Genomic DNA, 22,339 nt, shown 5'->3' on the forward strand with positions numbered 1-22,339 from the left:
GTTAAAAACCTGAAATATTTGTTACAAAAAACGCGTTTTCTCCACAGCTCGTGTCTCGCCGAGGGTCCGTAATTACGTCAAGAACAAACGCTCCCAAAGGCAGCAATTAATGCCCAACTCATAACGCGCAATGGCGCCCAAGGGGTCCGGGTCTGATGTCAACGGCGGCTTCCCTTGTTGTGCGGTTTTTCGCTGTTGTCTCCTTTTGTGACTCGCACACTGGCTCAGACCTTCGCCTTAAGTTCTCAAACCCGAGGAGCAGCCCTCGTTTCTTCAGACGCACGCGGCCGACCTCGTGCGACTCCTCGACTCGCCCGCCTGTGTATCCTCTTTGTGATGGAATGAATCTTTTGGAATGAATCACACGATTTGCTGCTCCTCAAGGAAATAAATGTCCGGCTCCCCCTCACTGCAAGCAACTTGAGCCCTGTCCTCCCTATTTCTCTTCATTGCCTCCAAGGTCTCCACTCTATCTCTCACTACTCTATCTTTCAAATCCCAATTTGAATTATTTTTATTGTAATTAATTTGTCAGGAGAAGCTTTCAAAATCAATGCTTGAGTTCAAAGGAATGAGATTTGCCCGACGTGGGAGATCGACATTTGGAGTTTGCGTTTGCAGGATTTGCTTCCTCTACTGTGTGAGGTGGTCACAGACCGATCTGGGGTCGGGCTTTAGGGGGTTTGTGAGGCCGTTAAAAAATGTTCCTGTTCACTTTTCCAGCTGCAGCTTTTTAACTACAGTTACCCCCCAAAAAGTCACCAGGGAAAACAAGAAATACCTTTTGAAAATCAAGAAAGGGTCAAGAACAACCCTGTTGGACCATTTAATCCGTTTTCTTTTTTCTTTTTTTGCGTTGTTTGCCTGTGCAAAGAGAAAAGTCAGATGTGGGCTACTTTTAAGGCCATGTTAGACACACAATTAACGTGATTATTACCGTATTTATCCGCAATTAGGCAAAATGTGTCTTGGATTTTTTTTAAACTGAATACTTATTATATACATTAATACGAAAATATTAATAAACGTATAAAGTGCGTTGTAAACCATCAAAAAAACATTGACAATAAATTCCAAGTAGACTTAAAGTTCAGGTGTTTTTTATCTCCACAAAACACGCCGCATCATTTATTTATTCCTTTTTTAAAAGCAGTCTAATACCCGTTAAATAATTGAGGAAGTTGACTGACTGAGAAAAATAACCTTCCAACGGGAGTCTTTTTGTCATGCGAGCGGCTCAGAGGATCTGTGCTGCGTTCTCATTTTGAATTAACGTGGATCCCACGTCTGTGTTTGCACATCTCCTCTCACTCGGCTTCCATGTTGATGAAAGTCCCTCACGAGAGACCGGCTGCTCCAGCAGGCTCATTTGAGAAAAGATTTTGCACAAGAGAGTGCTTTGAAGGCTCCAGGTAGCCGTTTACTTATTTATTCATTTAGCTTAGCTTATGGCCTTGACTGTTTTGCTGCAGAATGTACACAGGCTTAATTTGATTTAGTTCTTGAAGGACGTTCAGGAATGATGGACCAATTTTCAGATAAGAGGGTCAGCTTGCGTAAAAAAAAACCCGCCATTGAAATACATTTATTGTGCAATAATGCATTTGATTATTCTTGTGGGTTGGAATAGAAAAAAAAACATTTTTAGCCTTTGGCGTGATAGTTTGACATTTTCCATGTCAAGGAAACCCTGTTTTGTGAATTATAAAGTTATTCATCTTGAATTGGAGGTGTTAGAAGAGGTGAATGCGACACTCATGGCCACGAGCGCCACTGTTCATTCTCTCCACATTCTTTGCCGTCGCTGCGCTCCTCGTATTTATTTACACGTCGCATTCGGGCGACGTCACAACAGAGAAGATTCACTTTGTCGGGACTTTTAAAGGGTCTCCGGTGAAGACCTTTCTTGATCGAGCGAAGCGATGAAGAAAGACACAGAAAGCAAATAGCGCGACACGGTGGGAGGTTTTCGTGCATTTTACTGAAAACACCCTTTTTGCTCTGCCAAAACCGAGGATATGACTTCTTCTTCGTGCCTCGGAGTAACCGGCTTATGAACCGGGCTGTGGAGGACTCAACGAACTGGTTTTCCCTCTTCAATGTCGAACCCATGATTCCGGGCCTCTGAAAGACGTGTGGAGGTTTTGGGGGGGAAACACAGAGTGCAGCTCACAGTCACTTTCCACAAAAATCTCCCTTTTTTTCCGCCCATTCTTCTGCAGAACAGCTTCTGAACGTTTTTTTTCTTTCCTACGCACAAATGCAAAAAGAGGACTTCTGTCTGAACAACACAGAAGCAGATACTCGCACTCGCATTTATTATTTATTTCCATTGTTGCAATTCTTACATTCGAAAGTCTCTTCTATCCAGGAAACGTGGGGCCACGCCGGCTTTTTGCTGTGATTCTGTATTCATGAAGTCGTTCACAAGTGGAAGCAGCCACGGAGCGGCTGGAGGAGAAGATCAAGAGGGTCCGACGGCGGACCCCTCGCGTTCTCCGAGAGCGGCGCCCCCACGGAGGCGCCGCTCTCGCCCGTCAGCAGTTTTCTTTTTCAGCTAAAACCGCAGCCAGGAAGGTTTTGACCAAAGTGCAAAGTCCAGATCTTCTTCGGGACGTCGTCGGGGTCACACGTCCGAGTCGCCGCTACACGAGGTCAGAACGTTAAGTGGAAATAAACTCCAGTTGAGGAGAAGTCACACGGGGCAGATTTCGCTGGGCCTGTAGATCCAATATGATGTTTGAACAGGAGAAATGATCAAACTACGTCACTCTTCCAGCACATTGGACCTTAAAAAAGCTTTTTAAGGCAACAACGTGAAATGCAACAAGCTGTGAATGAAGTTTTTAAACACCTTTCCAACGTTAAATCACAAATATTAGTTGCAGAAGCTTTTAGATGAATTCTTGAAGGACAGCTGAGAAGCTTCTTTCTTGTTGTCACTATAAGTCGGAGAAACACTGTTTACTCCTATTTCACATTCTCTAAATAGCTGAAAAACTTCCCAAAACAAATGTCACGGTGAAACATTTCAGTTACATTTTGCTCCAGACTTCCTTTTGCGTGCTTGTGGGTGGCTCGTGTGTCCGTCTCGACTCCCAAACCAAATATTTTGATGAAATACGTAACTGTGCGTATGTAATCCGTAGCGAAGGTCATCTGGCGGCTACGAGGAAGCAATGATTAAACGCGCGCAGAAGCTCAGCTCGCCGTAGCTTCGCGTCTCAAGCGAAACCTTTCTTCGACTCTCCTCTTTCTTAACACGCGTCACTTCAATTTCTCACAGCGGCCCAACGAAGCGCTGCCCGGGGCACCTTTTGAATTACTTTTTCTGGCGTGACATTAATTATCTAACTTTCAGAATTATCTCCACATGCTACTGTAATTGTACCTCTGTTCCCCACTCGCACACGAGGCTCGGTACATCCAGGGCGGGTAATTATATAAACTGTAAGTAAATTAGCTGTGAATAAAAGCCTATTCAATAAAGCATTAGTCAAAGACGGCGGCCTGCAGTTTGTGCTTTGCACGGTGCCAACGCAATAAGCACGGAGAGCCACGCTGCCAAACCAAAAAATCACTTCAGCGACCGAACTACTACAACATCCTGCTTTGCATTTTAAATTTGAAACAGCGTTTTATAAAAAGTAATCACGTTAGCAGTCGGCGCCGCCTCTCCACGCTCGGCCCGTTTTCCTTTTTTTCACGCGATGAGTTGGAAATGTAAAATAGGTACAGATGTGTTTGTAAAATGGTGACTTTCTTTCGGTGTAAATAACGGCTCCACGGTTGAATGAAAAACATCTGTGGGAATGAGTAATAATTATCATCGTGACACACCGCTGAATAAAACATTTATACTCCGTAGTATACAACTTTCAGCCTGCAAGCAAAATTAATCTCTATTTCTCACCGAGGATTTATTTGAGCCGACAATGTGAGTCGCGTATCAAAAGGGACATTGAAGCGGCGCGATGCAGTAAAAAACCGCCGTTCTTTATGTTCAACATGTGTTTCATTGATTCGCTTCACTGAGATTTATTCTCACAATCTCCCCCCCCCCCTCCCCCCTCCCCCCACTCCCCCTCCCTCGCCGTCCGGTATCTTTTAAATTACAATCATTACGTTTTTGTCTCCAACGGATTCAGAACCGTGGGAGCAATTTCTCAGAATTGGGGGAACCATTCCTCTGGCTAATAGCCGTCCTACGTCACGTGTGTCTGTCGGGGGGGACGCATGGCTGTTGTTTTAACAGAGACGACCCCGACAGAAAGGCGTCCCCCCCCGCCCCCCCCCCCCCCCCCCGGGGGAGCGTTTCCTGCGCCGTGGCGGTGTGACGGGCTTCCTGGGCCCAACTCTCAGGTCGGCGCCGGTGTTTCCTACATCGCTGCTGCAGCTCGTCCGTCTCGCAGCGTCTCCCCGTCTCCCCGTCTCTGGAACGCTCGCCTTCTGCTTCCTTCATTTCCTCAACGCAACAGAAAATGATATCAAGCCTCAGTCAGCTGAACTCAAAGAGGACTCTGGAGCATATTTTAAGCCTGGAGTCCTAATCTCCCATAATAGGCCTCTTTGTTGGCGTCGGGGAGGAAGCCAGCGCTCTCCGTCGGGCCGCTGGTGCTGATGAGCTAACGAGCGTTTAACACAACAAAGTGCAGGCGCCAAAAGGAGAAAGTTATTTTTATTTACGGCGCACTTAAAAATACGTTAATGGCAACAAAGAGATTATGCGACAAACGGGACAGAAAGAGAAGCCGATTCCAAACGGCGCGTTCTGGGGCAACATGTCGAGGTGAAGGAAAAAATATGGCGGCGCAGGAATATGAAAGCGGCCTGACGTCCTGGTGGCGACTGGAAACTGCCAACAACACGACACAGTTTGAGCCGAACAGCAGAAACAGAGTTGTTGCCTGTCAGAAACGGCAGTGAAAAGTGCTCGCTGGCTCAGAGGACAAACCGCCGGGCTTCCTTTACCACTTCATGGTCACGGCGAAGAACAGAGCCTGTGGGCCTCCAACGAATGCAGATTTATTACGATGTTTACATATGAAAAGTATTACATGTTCTCGTTGTAGCCCAAAGGCAGCTTCAGGAAGAGCTCAGCTGTGAACTCCCACAGTGGCACATTAACTAAAGTCTCCTAACATACGATTATGAAGTTATGATCCATCATCATTCATCACTATTTGTGGGTAACAGTTTAAGTGAGTGGCCTTCTTCTTCTTCTTCTTCTTCTTCTTCTTCTTCTTCTTCACCAACATTCCCACTGAGAGAAGTAAAGCAAGGTGGCGTTTGTTTGTGGAGGAAAAGGCCCACCCAACCCACCCACCGGGGGAGGGGGGGGGGGCTGCTTCTCCAAATGGGCCCGTTGGTCGATGGCTGCAAAGTAAACGGCATGAGGAGGCACTTTGTGTTCCAGCTCTGCTTCCAGCCGGCGCTCGGCTCTGCTGGAGAAGAGCTCGTGAAGTGAGCCGAGGTCAACGAGGAGCGACCTGCCCGGAGCTCCGCCCCCCGTCCCCCCCTTTCCTCCACGCTGAGCAGAGCGCCGCTTCATTATGGGCGATAATGTCTTTGTTTAAGCAGGAGGTCAAACAGCTGACTCGTGAAAGCTTTGATCAAAGTTCAGGATAATTTATGTAGGAAAATATATATATGCACGCACACACACACACGAGTACACGGGCTACATTTAGGCAGCGCACACACACACACACACACACACGAGCGCGCGCGTTTTGGGCCCGAGCTCTCTGATGTGATTTTGAAAGCAGCATCTTGTTTGATGTCTTTTTGATGATGGACATGAAATAATGTCCAGACCTCCAGAGGCCGGGACATCAAACAGACCCCAAACCAAAACACGCTTAACGTCTTCTCGGACCGAACCTCGCCGCTCCTCCGTTTGCCCCCGACTGCCGACGGACAGAAGGCGAGTTGGTGAAGCGCTTTCATCTCCGAACAAACTCTGACGACCTTCTCGGGCGACCGCGCGGCGTTACGACGCCATCGGGGGCCCGCGCGCGGTAACGGCGGTCAAAGGGCGGAGGATCTTTTTGGAGGGGGAGAACGGCCTGCATTCCTCCCAGCCGGATGAGGAGGGGACCCGGAGGGGACCCAGAGGGACCCGGAAGGTTCCCGCTGGTCGCCCACCTCCGGCTCTGAAAAGTGTGTCGGCTCGTAGATGAAAACCTTCCTCTCGCCGGATTTATCACCTCAATAAAAATGTAAATGCAGCGCGATGCTCATTAAAGTCCCAGTGAGGAGCTTTTAAAGCGATTATTCAAAAACAGATGCCTCTATATCACCAACGTGGAGTTACCCCCCCCCCCCCCCCCCCTTTAGCATGAGCAGAGCTTCTCCTAAAGCTGCTTCAGACAGCACGCTGCTGGGGCCCCGGGCCGCGCTACCGGGCCGCCGGAGGGAAGGGAGGCGCAGGAGGACCAGGACCCGAACGCAGCAGACTGTCAGACGCCTGCAGCAGTAAAATCACAGGTTTTTCTGAAGGAAACACGGAGCTCAGGAACACCGACCCCCCCCCCCAACACACACACACACACACACACACACACACACACACACACTCACACTCGCTGCCAAAGTCAACACAGCATGAAAGTTTCTCGGAGCACCTCAAAGTAAATTATGGTTCCACTTGGAGTAAAGTCAACGTAGAGGGGAACATGCTTGGGGGGCCACGTCGTGTCTCAGAGGGACAAACCTTCACTTCATGACGCCTCGATCGTACCCGCCCTCACGCGTCACACACAAAGAACACTGCAGCCCCCCCCCCCCCCCCCCCCCCATCAAGCCGTCCCGTCGCCTTTTGCCGCATTTCGCCACCTCTCTGTGCCTTTACCTAACTTTAAAAAAAAGAAAAAGCCTTAAAGATGATCCCGTTACCGGGGCAAGGAAATGATCATCTATATATCGTTCCACTCCAGAATCCAATGTTCTTTAAGATAATGGGCTGGGGGAGGATGTGTGTGTGGGGGGGGGGGAGCACACAGCACAGGTGACTTACTGGTAATGAACCAATATATATGCACCATGCAAAAGCGATCCTCGCGCTGTACAAAGGGAGCTCGGCGCATTCGCCCATCACGATTTGTGGGCTGTTATGATAACGGTGACATCACACATGCCCCCCCAACCCCACCCCCACCCCCACCCCCCGACTTTGCATTAAACCCGTATAGGACTCGGCGGCCGGCGTTCCGCCTCCGCGGCCTTCTGGGACGTCGGCGTGTAAACCGAGAGGCCGATGTTCAAACAACCAGGCGGGGGGAGACGCGGTGGATCCACAGCTTTGCCTCGGGCCTCCTCCCTCCCTCCCTCCCTCCCTCCCTCCCTCCCCCTCACCTCCCTCGTCAGGGCTCTTGACAGCAACCTGGCACCTTGCTCCAACTAATAAAGTGCACCACCCGGACACTGCAGCGGCTCAGTGTGTGTGTGTGTGTGTGTGTGTGTGTGTGTGTGGTCAGTTGGAAAGTCACAGCACTAAATCTGCTAAATCCTCCACGGGAGCCTCCTCTCCGCTCGCCGCTCGGCACACGGAACGGTCCAGACATCGATCAGAAGCGATTACGGCGAATCTCTGTAAACTTGCATAATTGCGGCCCGAGTGCGTTCTCGCCCGCCTGGGCGGCTAAAGGCCGCGGCTTCCACGCCGGGGGAAGCGTTAGCGGCAGCTGTCACAACTTCTCAAAATGAAAACGTGTCATAATGAATTTACTATTGTTGTGATTGACACAAGATGATTGTTCTGTAACTGGGATCCATCGCGGGCCGTCAGACCCGTTTACTGGTGCCACTCCTCAGCTGCTACGTCTCCACACACACGCGAACCGCAGGGGGCCAAACTGGATTTAGAGTTTTGACATTTGTTTTTGGGAGTGTGAGAACTTATTGATGTCACAAGTTCATTCGTCAGCAGAAGAGAATACTTGACTTTCTTTTAAAGGTTAAAATCTCATCAAGAAAAGACGGAAACAAACAGTATTTTTAGCTCCGTCTGTCATATCGACAGTTCTTTTTGGGAATTTGACGGCCTTAATGTTTAAACAACGATAAAGCCACACGCGAGTTTGGCAGCAGCGATGAAGCGGTTTCCTCTTGTCACTCAAGTGAGTGAGCGACTTTGACAGCTTGGGACATTTTCAAATATCTTGTTGTACAGAAACAACCAAACTTCCTTAAAAATAAAACTAATTTTGGACGTTTAAACTTTTAACTCAAGGGATCTTTCTAGCGACAACTGGCCAAACTACACTAGTCAAACCAGTCGATGCGTGTCAATCACTTCTGCTTTAAACTCTTCCCTTTAAACGCATTCAGTCATTGAAGTAAAAAATGGTTCATTTAGATGTAATTCTGTCCTGTTGCTGTAAATCTTCACTAGATGTGTGTTAATCTGCTAATGAAGATAATTCCCAATAAAACCAGCGAGTATCACGCTGCTGCATCGTGGCATCGCTTTGGTTATTAAAGGTATTAAATCACCTTTGGGTTTTGGACCGTTTAATAAAACGAGCCTTCAGGACTTTTCTCTGCAGCACTTTATTTCACACGGGTTCTTAGTTCTGGTCTCTTGAGATTTGTTATAAGTAACAAATTTATGGCAGTTTTGTTTTAACACACAAATAAAGAGAAAAAACTTCTGAGAACAAGAAAGAAATTTCACATTTATTTGATATCAAACAGGAGTTGAATTAAATATCAGCTGATGATGATGGACTTACAAAAGAAAGAAAACAAACCAAATCAGTGCTGCAACAACTTTTCACACTTTCCAACCATGTTCTTTTTTTCACTTTAGTTCACTTAATAAATTAATTAAAGTCACAGGATGAAATATGTCGCGATATCCTCGTGAACATAAGTCTTCAAACCTGACAATTTCTTGCAACGTTTTTTTTTTTTTACTCCAAATCTGCGCATGGCCCGGTGTCAACAAATACACGACTGGCAAAAACTCATCATTCATGAAAGCAAAAAGCACTTCACAAGCAGAGACGTGAGCATGAATTCATATGGATCGCTCCTTTTTGTTTTCTTATTCAAACATAATACGACGAGTCAAGTGTGAGAGCAAAAAGCACAGTTCCATTTGGATGAACGTCGTCTGAAGAATCGCATTACACCGACGGGGAGAAACTACTGACTGGTTGCCGTTTCCTTTTTTTTCATTCTTACACTAGTGGTACAGCAAAATATATTTTCTTTAGCTGTTACTCTGACAACAGTTAAATGTGCAATAGAGAAAATATAAGGCCTGAGTCTGAATTAGTGGTTTCTTAACTTTACAGTCCCGACTGACTTCTATTCTGGACTCGGTGACTAAAAAGACCCTGGTTCTGCAAAGTCCCCCGAGAATACGTCCGGAGTTTCAAAGTTCTTTGCTTGAAGTATTTTTTTTATTTTTTATTCTTCGACGGTAACCGAGAAGCCTCGGTGCCTCGTCCCCGGCCGTCGCTCCGTCCCGGCAGCTCTCACGGTCCTCGCTCGTCCCGCCGCGTCTTTCCTGTGTTTGACGGGGATCCGTGTGCAAAGAAAAGAAAACAAAAACAAACAAAGTCGTGTCTTTGCTCATTGTCCCTCCCCCCCAACAACATTTCACTTCCTGTCCTCACAGGAAGGGGCGGGTGGAGTGCGGAGCCGGACTCTCTCTCTCTCTCTCTACGCGGCCGTCCCCGCGCTCAGAGGCTGGTGATGAGCTGCATTTGTCCGTCGGCGGGCTCCGCCCCTTCCTGCGCGCAGCCCTCGCCGCCGGGCGGCGGGATGCAGCCGTCGCTGGTGCCCCGGTTGATGTGGTAGTAGGAGAGCGGCTGCGGCCCGTCGCCCAGCTCGGGCATGCTTTTGTGGTACGCGTCCTCGCTCCCGCTCCGCGGCGAGGAGGAGGCGAGCTGCTCCCCGTCCGCGTCCTCCTCCTCCTCCTCCTCCTCCCCGTCCTCGTCGGGGGGGTACGGCGAAGCCGAGGGCGAGTCTCTCAGGTTGGGCATGCTCGTGTAAAGGGAGTCTCTGTTGTTGTTGTTGTTGCCGGGCGACTTGGAGCCGGCGTCCTCCGCCGCAGTGACGGCCTCGGAGCCGCCCGGGCCCTCCAGGCGCCGGGGGGCCTTCTGGGCGCTGTAGAGCAGGGAGTGAGTCCTCTGGGGCAGCAGGGGGGCCTCCAGCACCTCCTTGTGGTGGGGGTGCAGGAGCAGCTCCAGGGTGGCGTGGCCTCCTCTCCCACTTCCCCTCCGGGGGGAGGCGGCCTCGTGGTCCGCCACGATGGCGTCGTCCTCGCTGCCGCTCCCGCCGCCGCCACCGCCGCCGCCCCGGCCCACTGTCAGTCTGGTCTGCGGAGGCGGGGCTCTCTCCTGCTCCCTCGGGTGGTCGCGGCCTTTGGGGCCCCCGCGGGGCCGCAGGTTGTTGTGGACGATCTCGGATATGATCATCTTCTCGAAGGCGACGTCGTCCAGGTGGAGGCCCCCCAGGTCGCCCGCGGCGCGGACGCTCTCATAGGTGTCGTCTCGCAGGGAGTAGCTGTTGTTGAAATTGCCATTGAGGGGGAGGGTGTCCATGGCGCTGATGTCCCTGCTGTTGCTCAGAGAGTGCTGTCCTGCAACAAAAGGCGAGAAGAGTGCGTGAGATGCGGTTTGCGGTTCGTGTTGTTTTGAGGAGCATCACCACACACACACACACACACACACACACACGCACACACACAACTCGATACTGCTCAGGACTCGGCACGCTTTGATCTCTGGGTTGATTTTAATTTAATGCAAATGTTAAGACACGTTAAGGCGAACCCAATCCGCCCTCCACCACGTCCTCCCTCATTATGCCTGAAAATCATCAAAGCCAATCAGATTATCCTGAACAATATTGTCGAAAATGAGAACAAAAGATGACTTTTGAACTTAAAAAACACGGCACAGCAGCAAGCTACAGGTAACAACAACACGGCGGCGTGCACAAAGGGAGGAGGGGCGTGAAATAAATAAATGGATGCAAGCTGGTGACATAAACAATGAATAAAACATTCCACCTGTTAAAAAGAAGGCAAGGCAAAAGAGTAATGTCGAACACAGATGGCCAGACACCTCTCTGCCCCCCCCGAGCACAGCGACACCCCCCACACACACACACACACACACACACCACGACAGGCAGGCACGGTGCAACGACTCACTTCGCCAACACTCACATCAAGTGTGTCTGCTCAGGCTATCTGGCCTAAGAACAGCTGATGTGCAAAAACAAAAAAAAGTAAAACAGATGCTTCTTTTCAATTTTGCAGCAGAAAACAATAAAATCACAGAAATAAGAGCAAAGTGCTCAAAGCCTCAAACATCCAGCCCGGATTCAGTGCGCCCCGACTCTCGTGTCCTCGCTATTGACCGTATTGTAGCCGGTGTGGTGCGTCGTGGTCGGCGGATGCGGGACGACGCGTTTAGCAGTTTAAGAGGAGGACGGATGAAGGACGCCTGAATCCTGGACTCAGCAGGCGAAAAGGGCTCAGCAGCAAGCACAGGAAGGCTTCGGCATCCTATTGTATGATTGCCTTTCTTTTTTCACTCCAACAGAATTTGAACAGGACACACACACACACACACACACACACACACACACACACAGTGGAGTATTTTGTGCAGCCTGATGACAGTGAAGTTGTTTTTTGATATGAGGGTTTACTTTATTGGGTACAATGTGAGCCTGTAAGTGAATGTGTGACTTCTTACAGTGTGCGTGTGTGTGTGTGTGTGTGTGTGTGTGTTGTGTGTGTGGTGGGGAGGGGTGTGAGGAATCTGCAGTTTTAGGTTTCAAACAAATGTGTCAGAAAAGAAGAATTATAACAACTGAAGAAGCTCTGAAACAACATCACAGCATTTCTAAAAAAGAAAAAAGCGTGAGCAGAGCAGAGGGCAAACAAGAGGAGGGGGGGTGATGGGGGGGGGGGGGCGGGCGGGGGGGGAGGCGGGTGATGGACGGGTGTTGGAAGACTATTAGACACCTCTCTAAATAAACCCTCCATCCAGATTGTCACTTGTTTATGCGCATGCGGCGACGGGTGCAGCCAGGTAGCGTCTGGAGCGAGTGGACAGCCGCTGCACTCTGGGACGCGTTCCAGCGCGGATCCACCAGAGGTGTTCCCCTTCCACATCTGGACGCGCTCGTCCTCCCCCAGGAGGGCGACGGCTCCGGCGTTTAAACGCGGGGCCGCTTTGCATCCGCGTGTATGTTAGCGTGTCGTTTCCACGACGACCGAGCAGGGAAACGTTGGCGCTCTGAACACATTTCAGCATCAGGAGAATAATATTTTTTTTAAAAAGAAAAGAGAAGAGTCTCTGGTGTGCTGACGTTGTGCGGTCGCGACCCCGCTTAATTAACGGGCGCGTGTGGCGTGCTCGCGGCGCCCAGCGCTCTGCGATGGCTGCAGCTCGCACGCTCTCATCGCACGCGGCTTTTTTTGCGCTGCTGCTGTTTTTGTATATTCTCTTTTATCATCAAATGCTGAGGAATATCTGAGGGCTACGATTCCGCCCGCATTGCGTCACCGCCGTGGTTATTTTCTCCTCTTTGATGGGGTTTTCTGTTGCTCCGCCAGTGAGGAACTAGGTCACCTTCAGCGCCGACTTGATTCAAATTGATGTAATTCAAAGTAAAGCGAGGAAGAATGTAAACATGTTGATGTAAATGACGTGTGCGCGCATAAATGATCCGAACCAGCGCGTCAAAGTGTTGAAGCAGAAAAGGCGCTTTGGAGAGTCGGACCCCACAAAAGCTCATATTCAACAATAGGACCGCTCAGCCGAAGAGATGATTATCTCCTTCTGCGCTCGTGAACGACAAACTGCGGCGGCGGGAAGGCGGAGGAATCATTCAACATTTCTCAGGCGTGTTGTGTCAAGATTCTCATGTTTTGAATCGAACACACTTGCAGGCGAGCCGTTAAACGAGGCGACTAGTGCCACTCTCACTTCTGATTTTCCACTCTGGAGCGGCAGCCAGCCGCCGGTTAGCTTAGCACAAAGACTGGAAACGGGTAGAAACGCCTAGCCGGGACACCCACATACTCATTAAATCTTATTTTGGGTTTTTTATTCCCCCCCCAGTCCTAAATGTGATCATCCGCTATTTGAAGTGGTTAAATGGGCTCCGCCGGCTCTTTGTTTGAGTCTCCGTGTGTTGCTTAGCAACTACCAAGAGCCAAAGAAACGCTCGGATTCCCGTTGTCGCGCGCGCGGAACAAACGAGCGGCAACGCGTTGATTGGATGCAGCTAGGTAGATTCTGTGACCCGTAGCTCCCCGTGTTAATGCTAAGCTAAGCTAAGCTAACTGGCTGCTGCCCTGACAGACATGAGAGTGGCATCGACCGTCTCTCGATCCTTACTCACCCTCAGGAAGCCAATGAGTGTATTTCTAAACTGCCTTTCAAGTTTCAACACACACACACACACACACACACACACAAATCAATGTAGGAATAAAAGCAGAGGGTGGACGTGCACCTGGGGAGTGAAAGGCCGGTGGAGAGGGGGTGTTGCACACCACCGTTTCTGCCAGCAGGTTGTTATAAGGGTTAGTGTCGTGGGTTCGGAGGAGAGGGTTAGTCAGCAGGTAGTTGCCAGTCATCCCTGGAACAACAGGAACAGAGAGAGACACACAAAAGGGGAGAAAACAGGTGAGGAAAACCGCGTCGGAGGTGCGGTACTTTTCGGGCCTGAGCATCCGTCCACACCGACATCCGCCGTGCAGAATCTGACCCCGCAAAATATCAACGACCTACGGTCCGCCTGCCTTCAATTAGGGACACAAAGCGGCCTTTGGAAACTTTATCCAAACAGTCATGTGATGTGACTGACAAACAGTGTTATCGCGACCAAGTGTTGACCAAAGCGCAGCAGCGCAATCAGCTGCAGTGTTTACGTGAAACAAATCCTTCTAAACAAACTCATCCAGTCGGGACACGAGACATAACATGTCTGGTCGGCCTGCCATGAATAATACAGTATCCCCATCGTCCTGGGCCTGCTTGTGTAAATCCTCGAGAATGTAATAACAACCCTCGGCCATTTAGATGGATCGCTGAGGACCTTTGCGCTGGCATGTCTGTTTAAAAAAAAATATATATATATATATATATATATATATAACTACAGCCAAAAATCTGTGCTGGCTCGGTCTGCAGCCGCAGATAATCGGGATCGCTCCCAAAACCGGCGGCGACCTCGCGGCCCGACTTTTGCTCGTCTCCTCCACCTCCATCCCGACGACCTGAACTCCAGACCTCATCAGCCGCACTAAACGTCGCCCCTCATCCCCCCTGTGCAGCTCCTCGCCTCTAAAAGAAGATCCGCCCCGGGCGGGGGGGATGGGGGGGGGAGGGAGGTGCAGGAGACGTGCTGTGAACTTTGCTACCCAGGCAGCATTTAACACTTTTCCTTTTTGCTATTGCTGCTCAGCATGAAGAGAAGCGCAGCGTTAAATCGGGTCTCCATCCATTGAAGCGTGCGTCGCGGCGGCGGTGGAAGAAGAGGTGGCTTACCCTGGTTGAGCGTGGAGGTGCTGTTGATGTCTCCCGAGATGAAGGAGGACTCCGACTGCTTCCTCACCGTGTCGTTCCACATCCGCCGTATGCGGCTCTGGGTGGAGGAGAAGGCGGCCATTGATCAGGACTCAACGTGGTGCCGCCGCTGTTGTTGTTGTTGTTGTTCCGGGCGTCTGATGGAGGAGCTGCGTGTGCGGGTTTTTTTTTTTTTTTTTGTGGCGCTACACTCTGGATGAAAGATTTAACCTCCAGCAGGCGGCCGGCTCGGTCGCACGCGCGCCAAACAAATCCAAACACGGACACGCAGAGGATCTCGCAGCTTTTAATTTGAAAGGTCGGCTCACGAATCCCCGAAAGAGCTCTTCAGATAGATCTCATGAGGTCTCAATGCAAGACCTCAGAGACCATTAGTCTCAGAGTGAGCACAATATCATATATGATAGTAGCAGTCCAACATATATATATCTGTATAGATATTTCTATAGAGATTTCTCTACTGAAAGGCTTCTCTAAAGACCAGAATCCACAGTGTGGTCCAGCTTCTCTGTGGCCTGAAGGCCATTTGTTCCCGAGGACGTACATCCAAGTACCAACGTGGCCCTTCAGGTTTAAAAAAAGAGCGCGAGCTGCACTAAAATGGAAGACTGAACCGGGATCAGATGTGAATCGTTACACAATCGTTGCTCTTGTCAGCGTCCTGTTTTGTTTGTGCGCTCAGCTCAGAATGAACTGAGGGTGTTTTGCTCTTTTAACGGGATTTCTTTTGCAATTCAAAACTCGCCTCACTTCCTGTTTAAAGAATTAAGAAAAATGAAAACTAATTCCACCAACACATGGAATCAAATTGAAGGGAACCTTTCTACAAGCTCCTAAACCGTGTGCGCGTGTGTGTGTGCGTGTGCGTACCTGCGTGGCAGACGAGTAGCGCGCCGTGGAGCGGGACGTGGCCGCCTTGGCGGCGGCGTGCGGCCCCTCGGCCGGCAGGGCGCCGCAGCACTGCGACTGGCGGAAGCATTTGCTGTACTCTTTGCGGACCTGCGGAGGAACAGGAGATCAGGACGGACCGGGCACAGAAACACGACCCCCCCCCCCCTCGCCCCCCTCCCTCGGCCCCCTCCCTCGCCCCCCCGCGGGGGGGATGTGAATCCCTGATCTTTGTCAAATGCCACCCGGCTGACAGCTGTGTAAATGCCGACTGGGACAATAACAGCGTCTGATGACAGGTGGGTATCGCACGTGTCGCAAAACAAGATTAGCAGAGATTAGAGATTTTCATTAACGCTGGAATACAGATTTCCTTCATGTATCATTTTATTGTTTTCCTGAGCCAAAGGTCATGTGACTGAAACAATAGCAAAAATGTTATTAAAATGACTCCACTGTAGTTTCATTAATCAATTATGACTAATTGAAGTCAATACAATCGGGGGTTTTCAAAGTTATATATTTTTCCTCCCCGAAGATCTAAGAAAATTGAATTAGCGCAAAAGTAAAAGAAAAAACAGAACATCCTCACATTTCAGAACTTTTAAAATCAATTCTTCAGCAACTGATTTAATCAACTATTGATTTAAACAACTACCTTCTTCTGCAGGAGGCAGTGGAAGATGAAGATGAACATCCCCTGCAGGGTGTTGAAGATGCTGAAGAGGTACGCCATCACCACGGACGACTCGTTGAGGAAGAACAAGCCAAAAGTCCACGTGAGGCCCAGCAGGCAGAGGAGGGCGAAGGCGCCCGACACCCACGACCTGCGGCACAGGGAGGAAGAGCGAGGATGACGAGGGGCATCGTGGCGGATACAACGATAATAACCCCGCCCCCCTCGGAGCAGTCGGCCTAAGAACGCGCGAACGCAGCGGCTTCTTCCAGGAAAGTCGGGAGGAAATAAAATAACTTTGCAGCGAATGACGGAGGCCCCTTGATGCGCTGAGAGGGGCGGAGCCAACATGCCGCTCAGCGCCGTGTGCGATGTGGTCTGAATATTACATTTCATCTTTTTATACAAGTTGCCACCTGGCGGGTTGCTGGTAGATTATTAATGAGCTCATTTTCTGCTTTGGTCAGGAACAAACTCCCGGCGGCCACATGTCCCCCCCCCGCCCCCGCCGCCCCGCCCCCAAACGCTTCGTTGGTAGAGGAAGCCCGGCGCCGAATCGGACAGGGACCTTTTTTTAAATCGAGCCCACTTGAAGCGGAAAGACAAGGAGGGGGGGTGGGGGGGGCTTTTTTTTCTTCCCTCCCCACATTTTTTTCCACCATCTTTAAACGTGTACATGTGGTACGTGAACGCGTCTTCCAAAGAGAAGCCCGTAAACGGCGAGGGAACGGAAACGCAGTCCTGAAGGGATAAATAAGGCAATTTAAACCTGCGTCATGACGTGAACTCAAGAGGCAACAAAATAAGACGTGGAAAATGATGCTTTCAGTCGAGCGGGAATCAAATGAGTGTGTTGGTCAAATGTGGCTTTTCAATATTACGCAGGGGAAGCAGAACACACACACACACACACACACACACACACACACAGCAGATTGACGCCCCTCACCTGATGCCCCCCAGCCTGGACGAGTCGGGTTTCATGGAGGTGGAGTGCTTCACCATCTTGCACATGGTGACCACCAGGAAGATGACGTTGACCTGTCAAAACACACCCGCGTCAGGATTAACAGAGGCGCCGCTGACAGGAAGCACCGAGGAAATACAAGTGGAAGTCCCGCCTTCAAATGCATTTAATCACAAAGATGTACATGAAGTAAAAGAATAAATGAAATATTCATACTCAATGTAGTGAAATACCATAATATTACACATTATATCATTATATTATTCTTTATTGATGACTTATGATAACTTTCAATATGGATTTATTGGTTTTCTTTTTGTAAAAACTCACGAGAATCACAATTACAAAATGTTTCTTTTTTTCTCCAACAAAGAAGCTCAAACGTCTATAATGATAATTGATTATCAACCATGAAAAACTACTATGATATAATACTTTTCAATTGATTTTCTGTCAGGCATTGATTAATCGCTGGGCTCCTCATCATATTTCATTAATCAGTAACAAATGATCCTCCACACGCTCTCCAGCCGTCCTTCATTTGGGAGCCTTTAAATAACCGTAGTGGAGAACAAGCTCTGCAATATTTCCTTTGCACATCAAGTGGAGTTTAAGTACAAAGTGGAAAATAAACCTCAAAGCAGCACTAAAGTACAGCGCACGTGTTTGGTAATACTCCCCCCCCCGTAGTGAGGCCGCCCGCCGACTTAAAGGTTGATGTACGAGTGGCTGTGGCTCTATTAGTTGGCACCAACACTAGCAGAGCTTCATCGGAGGGAACATCTAAATGAAAAGCACAGCGACCTCGCCGACCGAAGAGCAAATCCTCATCAAATACCAGAGCGGGGATCCGAACGAGTCCAGCGAACGGGGATGGATCGCGAAAACAAAAGCTCAAGAACAAATATGAGATTTCTTTACTGAGTCCAAGAAAAAAACCCAGTCCAGCGAATGGAGCAGCGATGCTTCCAGGGAGGCTTCCTGCTTCCAGCAGAGTCTCTGAGCCCCGGAGGGCCCCGAGGGAAAGGGAGGATATTGTAAATATAAATGAGAAGCAACTTTGTCCTTTTACTCTTACGTTATTAAAAAGCACAGTGACCTAAAGGAGCCTCTGTTTATCAGACGTTTTCAATTTTTGCTTCAAAAATGATCATAAAATATCCGCAACATGTGAACTGGTTCTGAAACTAGGCAACATCTAGAGGGGCAACGTCTGAGTGGAAAGCAGATGGAAACCGACAACATGGGGGGAAAAGGAGTGGCTGAGGAGACAGAAAGAGGCTTTCAGATCACAGCTTAGAGAGTAATGCCGACTTTGGTCTCTCAGCCACTGGGGCCGACTCATGTCCGCATGACGGGCTGCAGATGCATTTAACACGGCGGCCATGACACACATCCAACGGGGAGGCACTCTGCAGAAAGCTGAGACAAACTACATATGGACCCCCCCCCCCCCCCCCCCCCGCTGTCCCCAGGGGGCCGTCCTCTACAATATTCAGGTCTCTCTTCTCTCACCAAAAAACCCCAGCAGTGCTGATGCAGCAGTTCCCCTGTTCCTTTTGGGCTACAGCCTATGGCCAGATTACACATAGGAGCCTATGGCCAGATTACACATAGGAGCCTATGGACAGATTACACATAGGAGCCTATGCACAGATTACACATAGGAGCCTATGCACAGATTACACATAGGAGCCTATGGCCAGATTACACATAGGAGCCTATGCACAGATTACACATAGGAGCCTATGCACAGATTACACATAGGAGCCTATGGCCAGATTACACATAGGAGCCTATGGCCAGATTACACATAGGAGCCTATGGCCAGATTACACATAGGAGCCTATGGACCGATTACACATAGGAGCCTATGGACCGATTACACATAGGAGCCTATGGCCAGATTACACATAGGAGCCTATGGCCAGATTACACATAGGATCCTATGGCCAGATTACACATAGGAGCCTATGGCCAGATTACACATAGGAGCCTATGCACAGATTACACGTAGGAGCCTATGCACAGATTACACGTAGGAGCCTATGCACAGATTACACATGGGAGCCTATGCACAGATTACACATAGGAGCCTATGCACAGATTACACATAGGAGCCTATGCACAGATTACACATAGGAGCCTATGCACAGATTACACATAGGAGCCTATGCACAGATTACACGTAGGAGCCTATGGCCAGATTACACATAGGAGCCTATGGCCAGATTACACATAGGAGCCTATGGCCAGATTACACATAGGAGCCTATGCAAAGATTACACATAGGAGCCTATGCACATATTACACATAGGAGCCTATGGCCAGATTACACATAGGAGCCTATGGACCGATTACACATAGGAGCCTATGGCCAGATTACACATAGGAGCCTATGGCCAGATTACACATAGGAGCCTATGGCCAGATTACACATAGGAGCCTATGGCCAGATTACACATAGGATCCTATGGCCAGATTACACATAGGAGCCTATGGCCAGATTACACATAGGAGCCTATGCACAGATTACACATAGGAGCCTATGCACATATTACACATAGGAGCCTATGGCCAGATTACACATAGGAGCCTATGCACAGATTACACATAGGAGCCTATGCACAGATTACACATAGGAGCCTATGCACAGATTACACATAGGAGCCTATATTATTGAAAAGGTGAAGATGGAGACGTCCGTGCGCCGTGTCATGATCCTCAGCAGGGCTGTGAGCTGTAATAATGGATGTCTGGCGCACCCGTTCATTACTTCCATTTCCAAAGCCCCCCCCCCCCCTCCCCCCTCCCCACAGACCACCAGCATTACCTTGTTTTCCCACCGAGCGAATGACCTTCACGCCTGAGACGATTCCTCGTGCTGATTGCGGGAGGAGAGTGTTCTCCAGATGTACAGAGACCAAACAGCTTTGAGCTTGTTGCTGCGCACCGGTTCTGATTCTAGTGGATTTCATAGCTGAATGGGCACGAATGTCCTCGTGTCAGGTATAATGGGACCACTTTACTCTCATGCAAATTGATCGGAGAAAGCAGAGTTAAGAGGCTGCCAGTACGGAGAGGAAGGGGGAATCTATATAAACCGTTTTGGAGGATCTTCTTTGAAAGAAAACGTGTGCACAACATTGCTACTTACCACAACTATGAACGTTACAGGTCCGATGAAGCTCCAGATGAAATGGTTATCTACCCTCAGCCAGCATCTGCGGGGGGGAAAAAAAAAATCATCTCTTTGCCCAAACAAAGTTGCGTCTCATCGACCGGAGCCGGCTGGATGACACGACAACAGAAGAGAGACTCCACCGACGCTCGGCCCCGTGCCGCCTAGAAGAGGCCACGGGACCCGGGACTCCCTGGTCCACACACGTGGGACGCCTGACGCCGTGTACCCGGGACCCTGAACGGTAAACATGGTGCTGCCGACAGAAGAATTACACCTCGCGCCGACGTTACCTCCACGAAACGGAAATGAAGCAAAGACCACAGCAGTAAAACGTGAGGTTTGGAGAAAAGAAAAAAAGAAGAAAAGCATTCGCTTAGGTTCCATAAATTAGAGGTTTAGTGTAACAAATCACAAAGCTTTGCTGCTTGGATGAAGACCTTCGGAGGAGAGCGTGAACTTTTAACTGACAAGGGCGGCAATTATCCACGTAAAGGGCCCGGCAGGCCGGCGCATTCATTAAAGCTGCAGCTCCTGGAACGAAGGCGCTGTCGCCGGGTGTCAGGGTGCGCGCTCACTGAGGGGGCAGAGGTGGACTCCCCTCCGTCACGCCGCCATCATTAGCACACGCGTGCATGCCGATCGGGGGGGGGGGGGAAGAGACGACTAATTTTTCATCCCCGCAACAGAAGAAAATCCGCGGCAGGATGTCACACTTACGCCCGCTGCGTGCCGTAGCTTCGGTAGTCGATGGCGGCCGAGACGCCCACCACCACGGCCGGGATGAGGTACCCGGAGACGTAGTAGTACTTCCGGCGGGAGAACTCGCTCTCGAACACCTCGACCAGCATGAGGTACAGCTGCACGCCCTCCAGACACATCCAGGCGAACGCCGCCAGGAAGCAGAAGTGGAGAACGCCGGCGATGATGGAGCACACCAGCTGACGGGGGGGACACAGGCGGAGGTTAGACGCTGTTGTTTGGAGCTTAAAATTACGGCATCGAGAAACATGCAGCCGTTCCTTTGATTCGGCGGGAACACGGCGCAGCATTTAGCTGCCAAAGCACCAAATATGTCCCTTAATGTCCTTAAGAGACAAAACCACAGCAGAACGTTAGCGCCGCATTTATCAGGCGGACAGAGAAACCGCTCCAACGTCGCTCCGTGTGAGGGGATGACGTGGCTTTTAAATTCAAACGATAGAAAAATTGTTTATCTTTCCATCTCAAATGGCGCCGATTCACAACTGTAATATGAAAGAGCGAACATCACTCGCCAAAAACGGCCAAATAGAAGAGTACAAAATGTACAATTTCCCCCCAGAAAAACATCGTTAAAATGCACGCAGCTCCAAACAGAGACGATGGAGAACTGGCTCAGACGTTTTTATCATTCAAGTTTGAATATTTCACTCACAGTCGGCGTCACACGTCTTCACGTGTTGAAACAGGCCCCATACATACGTGTGGTATTCCCATCCCACCTTTTTCCCTAATATTTCAGCCCCTTTATGACAGATGACCCCCATTCACCAGCAGCGCACCCGTCACATGCCTCTCGGGTACCTTGGGCTCCGTCATGTTGATGCCCACGAGGTAGACGAGCTCGCCGATGAAGAGGTTGAGGCAGAGGTTTTTGTGGATGGTGTTGCGGTCGCTCTGCAGACCTCTGAAGAAGCAGAAGGTGAAGAGGCTGATGGCGAGGCAGACGAGGGAAACGGCGATGCCCATCCGCGTGATGACGGTGAGAAGGAGCTCGTGGACGCCGCCGTCGCCCTGCAGGGAAGGTGGACGTAGAAACTGGGTCATGCACGTTGTGGCCGTTCCTACTGTTCATTCAGGCGCTTCAAGACATCCCTCATTCACGCCATGCAAGCTGGACAGATGAAGTTGAGATCTGACCTTTTTAGCGTAAAATCCCTGTTTCAAAAATGGGAAACGTTTTTTCACAACCCGTCCTTCGACCTGACCGCCCCCCGATGACACGTGGCCTCGCGGACCGAGCATCGCGGCGGCCACGTCCACCACGTGATGGAGATCAAATCTTAAAGCGGCGCGCG

General features: G+C 49.9%; 1 protein-coding gene across 1 annotated transcript in view; it reads right to left on the reverse strand.

Moving 5' to 3' along the window:
• Positions 1 to 8,651: 8,651 nt before the first annotated feature.
• adgrl2b.1 (adhesion G protein-coupled receptor L2b, tandem duplicate 1) overlaps positions 8,652 to 22,339 on the reverse strand; it is a 61,634-nt gene continuing 47,946 nt past the window's right edge. The window contains 9 exon segments of the mRNA XM_078099877.1: positions 8,652 to 10,594; positions 13,492 to 13,617; positions 14,529 to 14,625; positions 15,438 to 15,566; positions 16,114 to 16,282; positions 17,081 to 17,172; positions 20,256 to 20,322; positions 21,000 to 21,220; positions 21,846 to 22,055. Of these exon segments, the coding sequence (XP_077956003.1) occupies positions 9,693 to 10,594; positions 13,492 to 13,617; positions 14,529 to 14,625; positions 15,438 to 15,566; positions 16,114 to 16,282; positions 17,081 to 17,172; positions 20,256 to 20,322; positions 21,000 to 21,220; positions 21,846 to 22,055 (2,013 nt within the window). The 3' untranslated portion in view covers positions 8,652 to 9,692.

The sequence above is a fragment of the Gasterosteus aculeatus genome, chromosome 3 (genome assembly GCF_964276395.1).
Source record: "Gasterosteus aculeatus chromosome 3, fGasAcu3.hap1.1, whole genome shotgun sequence".
In the NCBI taxonomy this organism is placed as follows: domain Eukaryota; kingdom Metazoa; phylum Chordata; class Actinopteri; order Perciformes; family Gasterosteidae; genus Gasterosteus; species Gasterosteus aculeatus.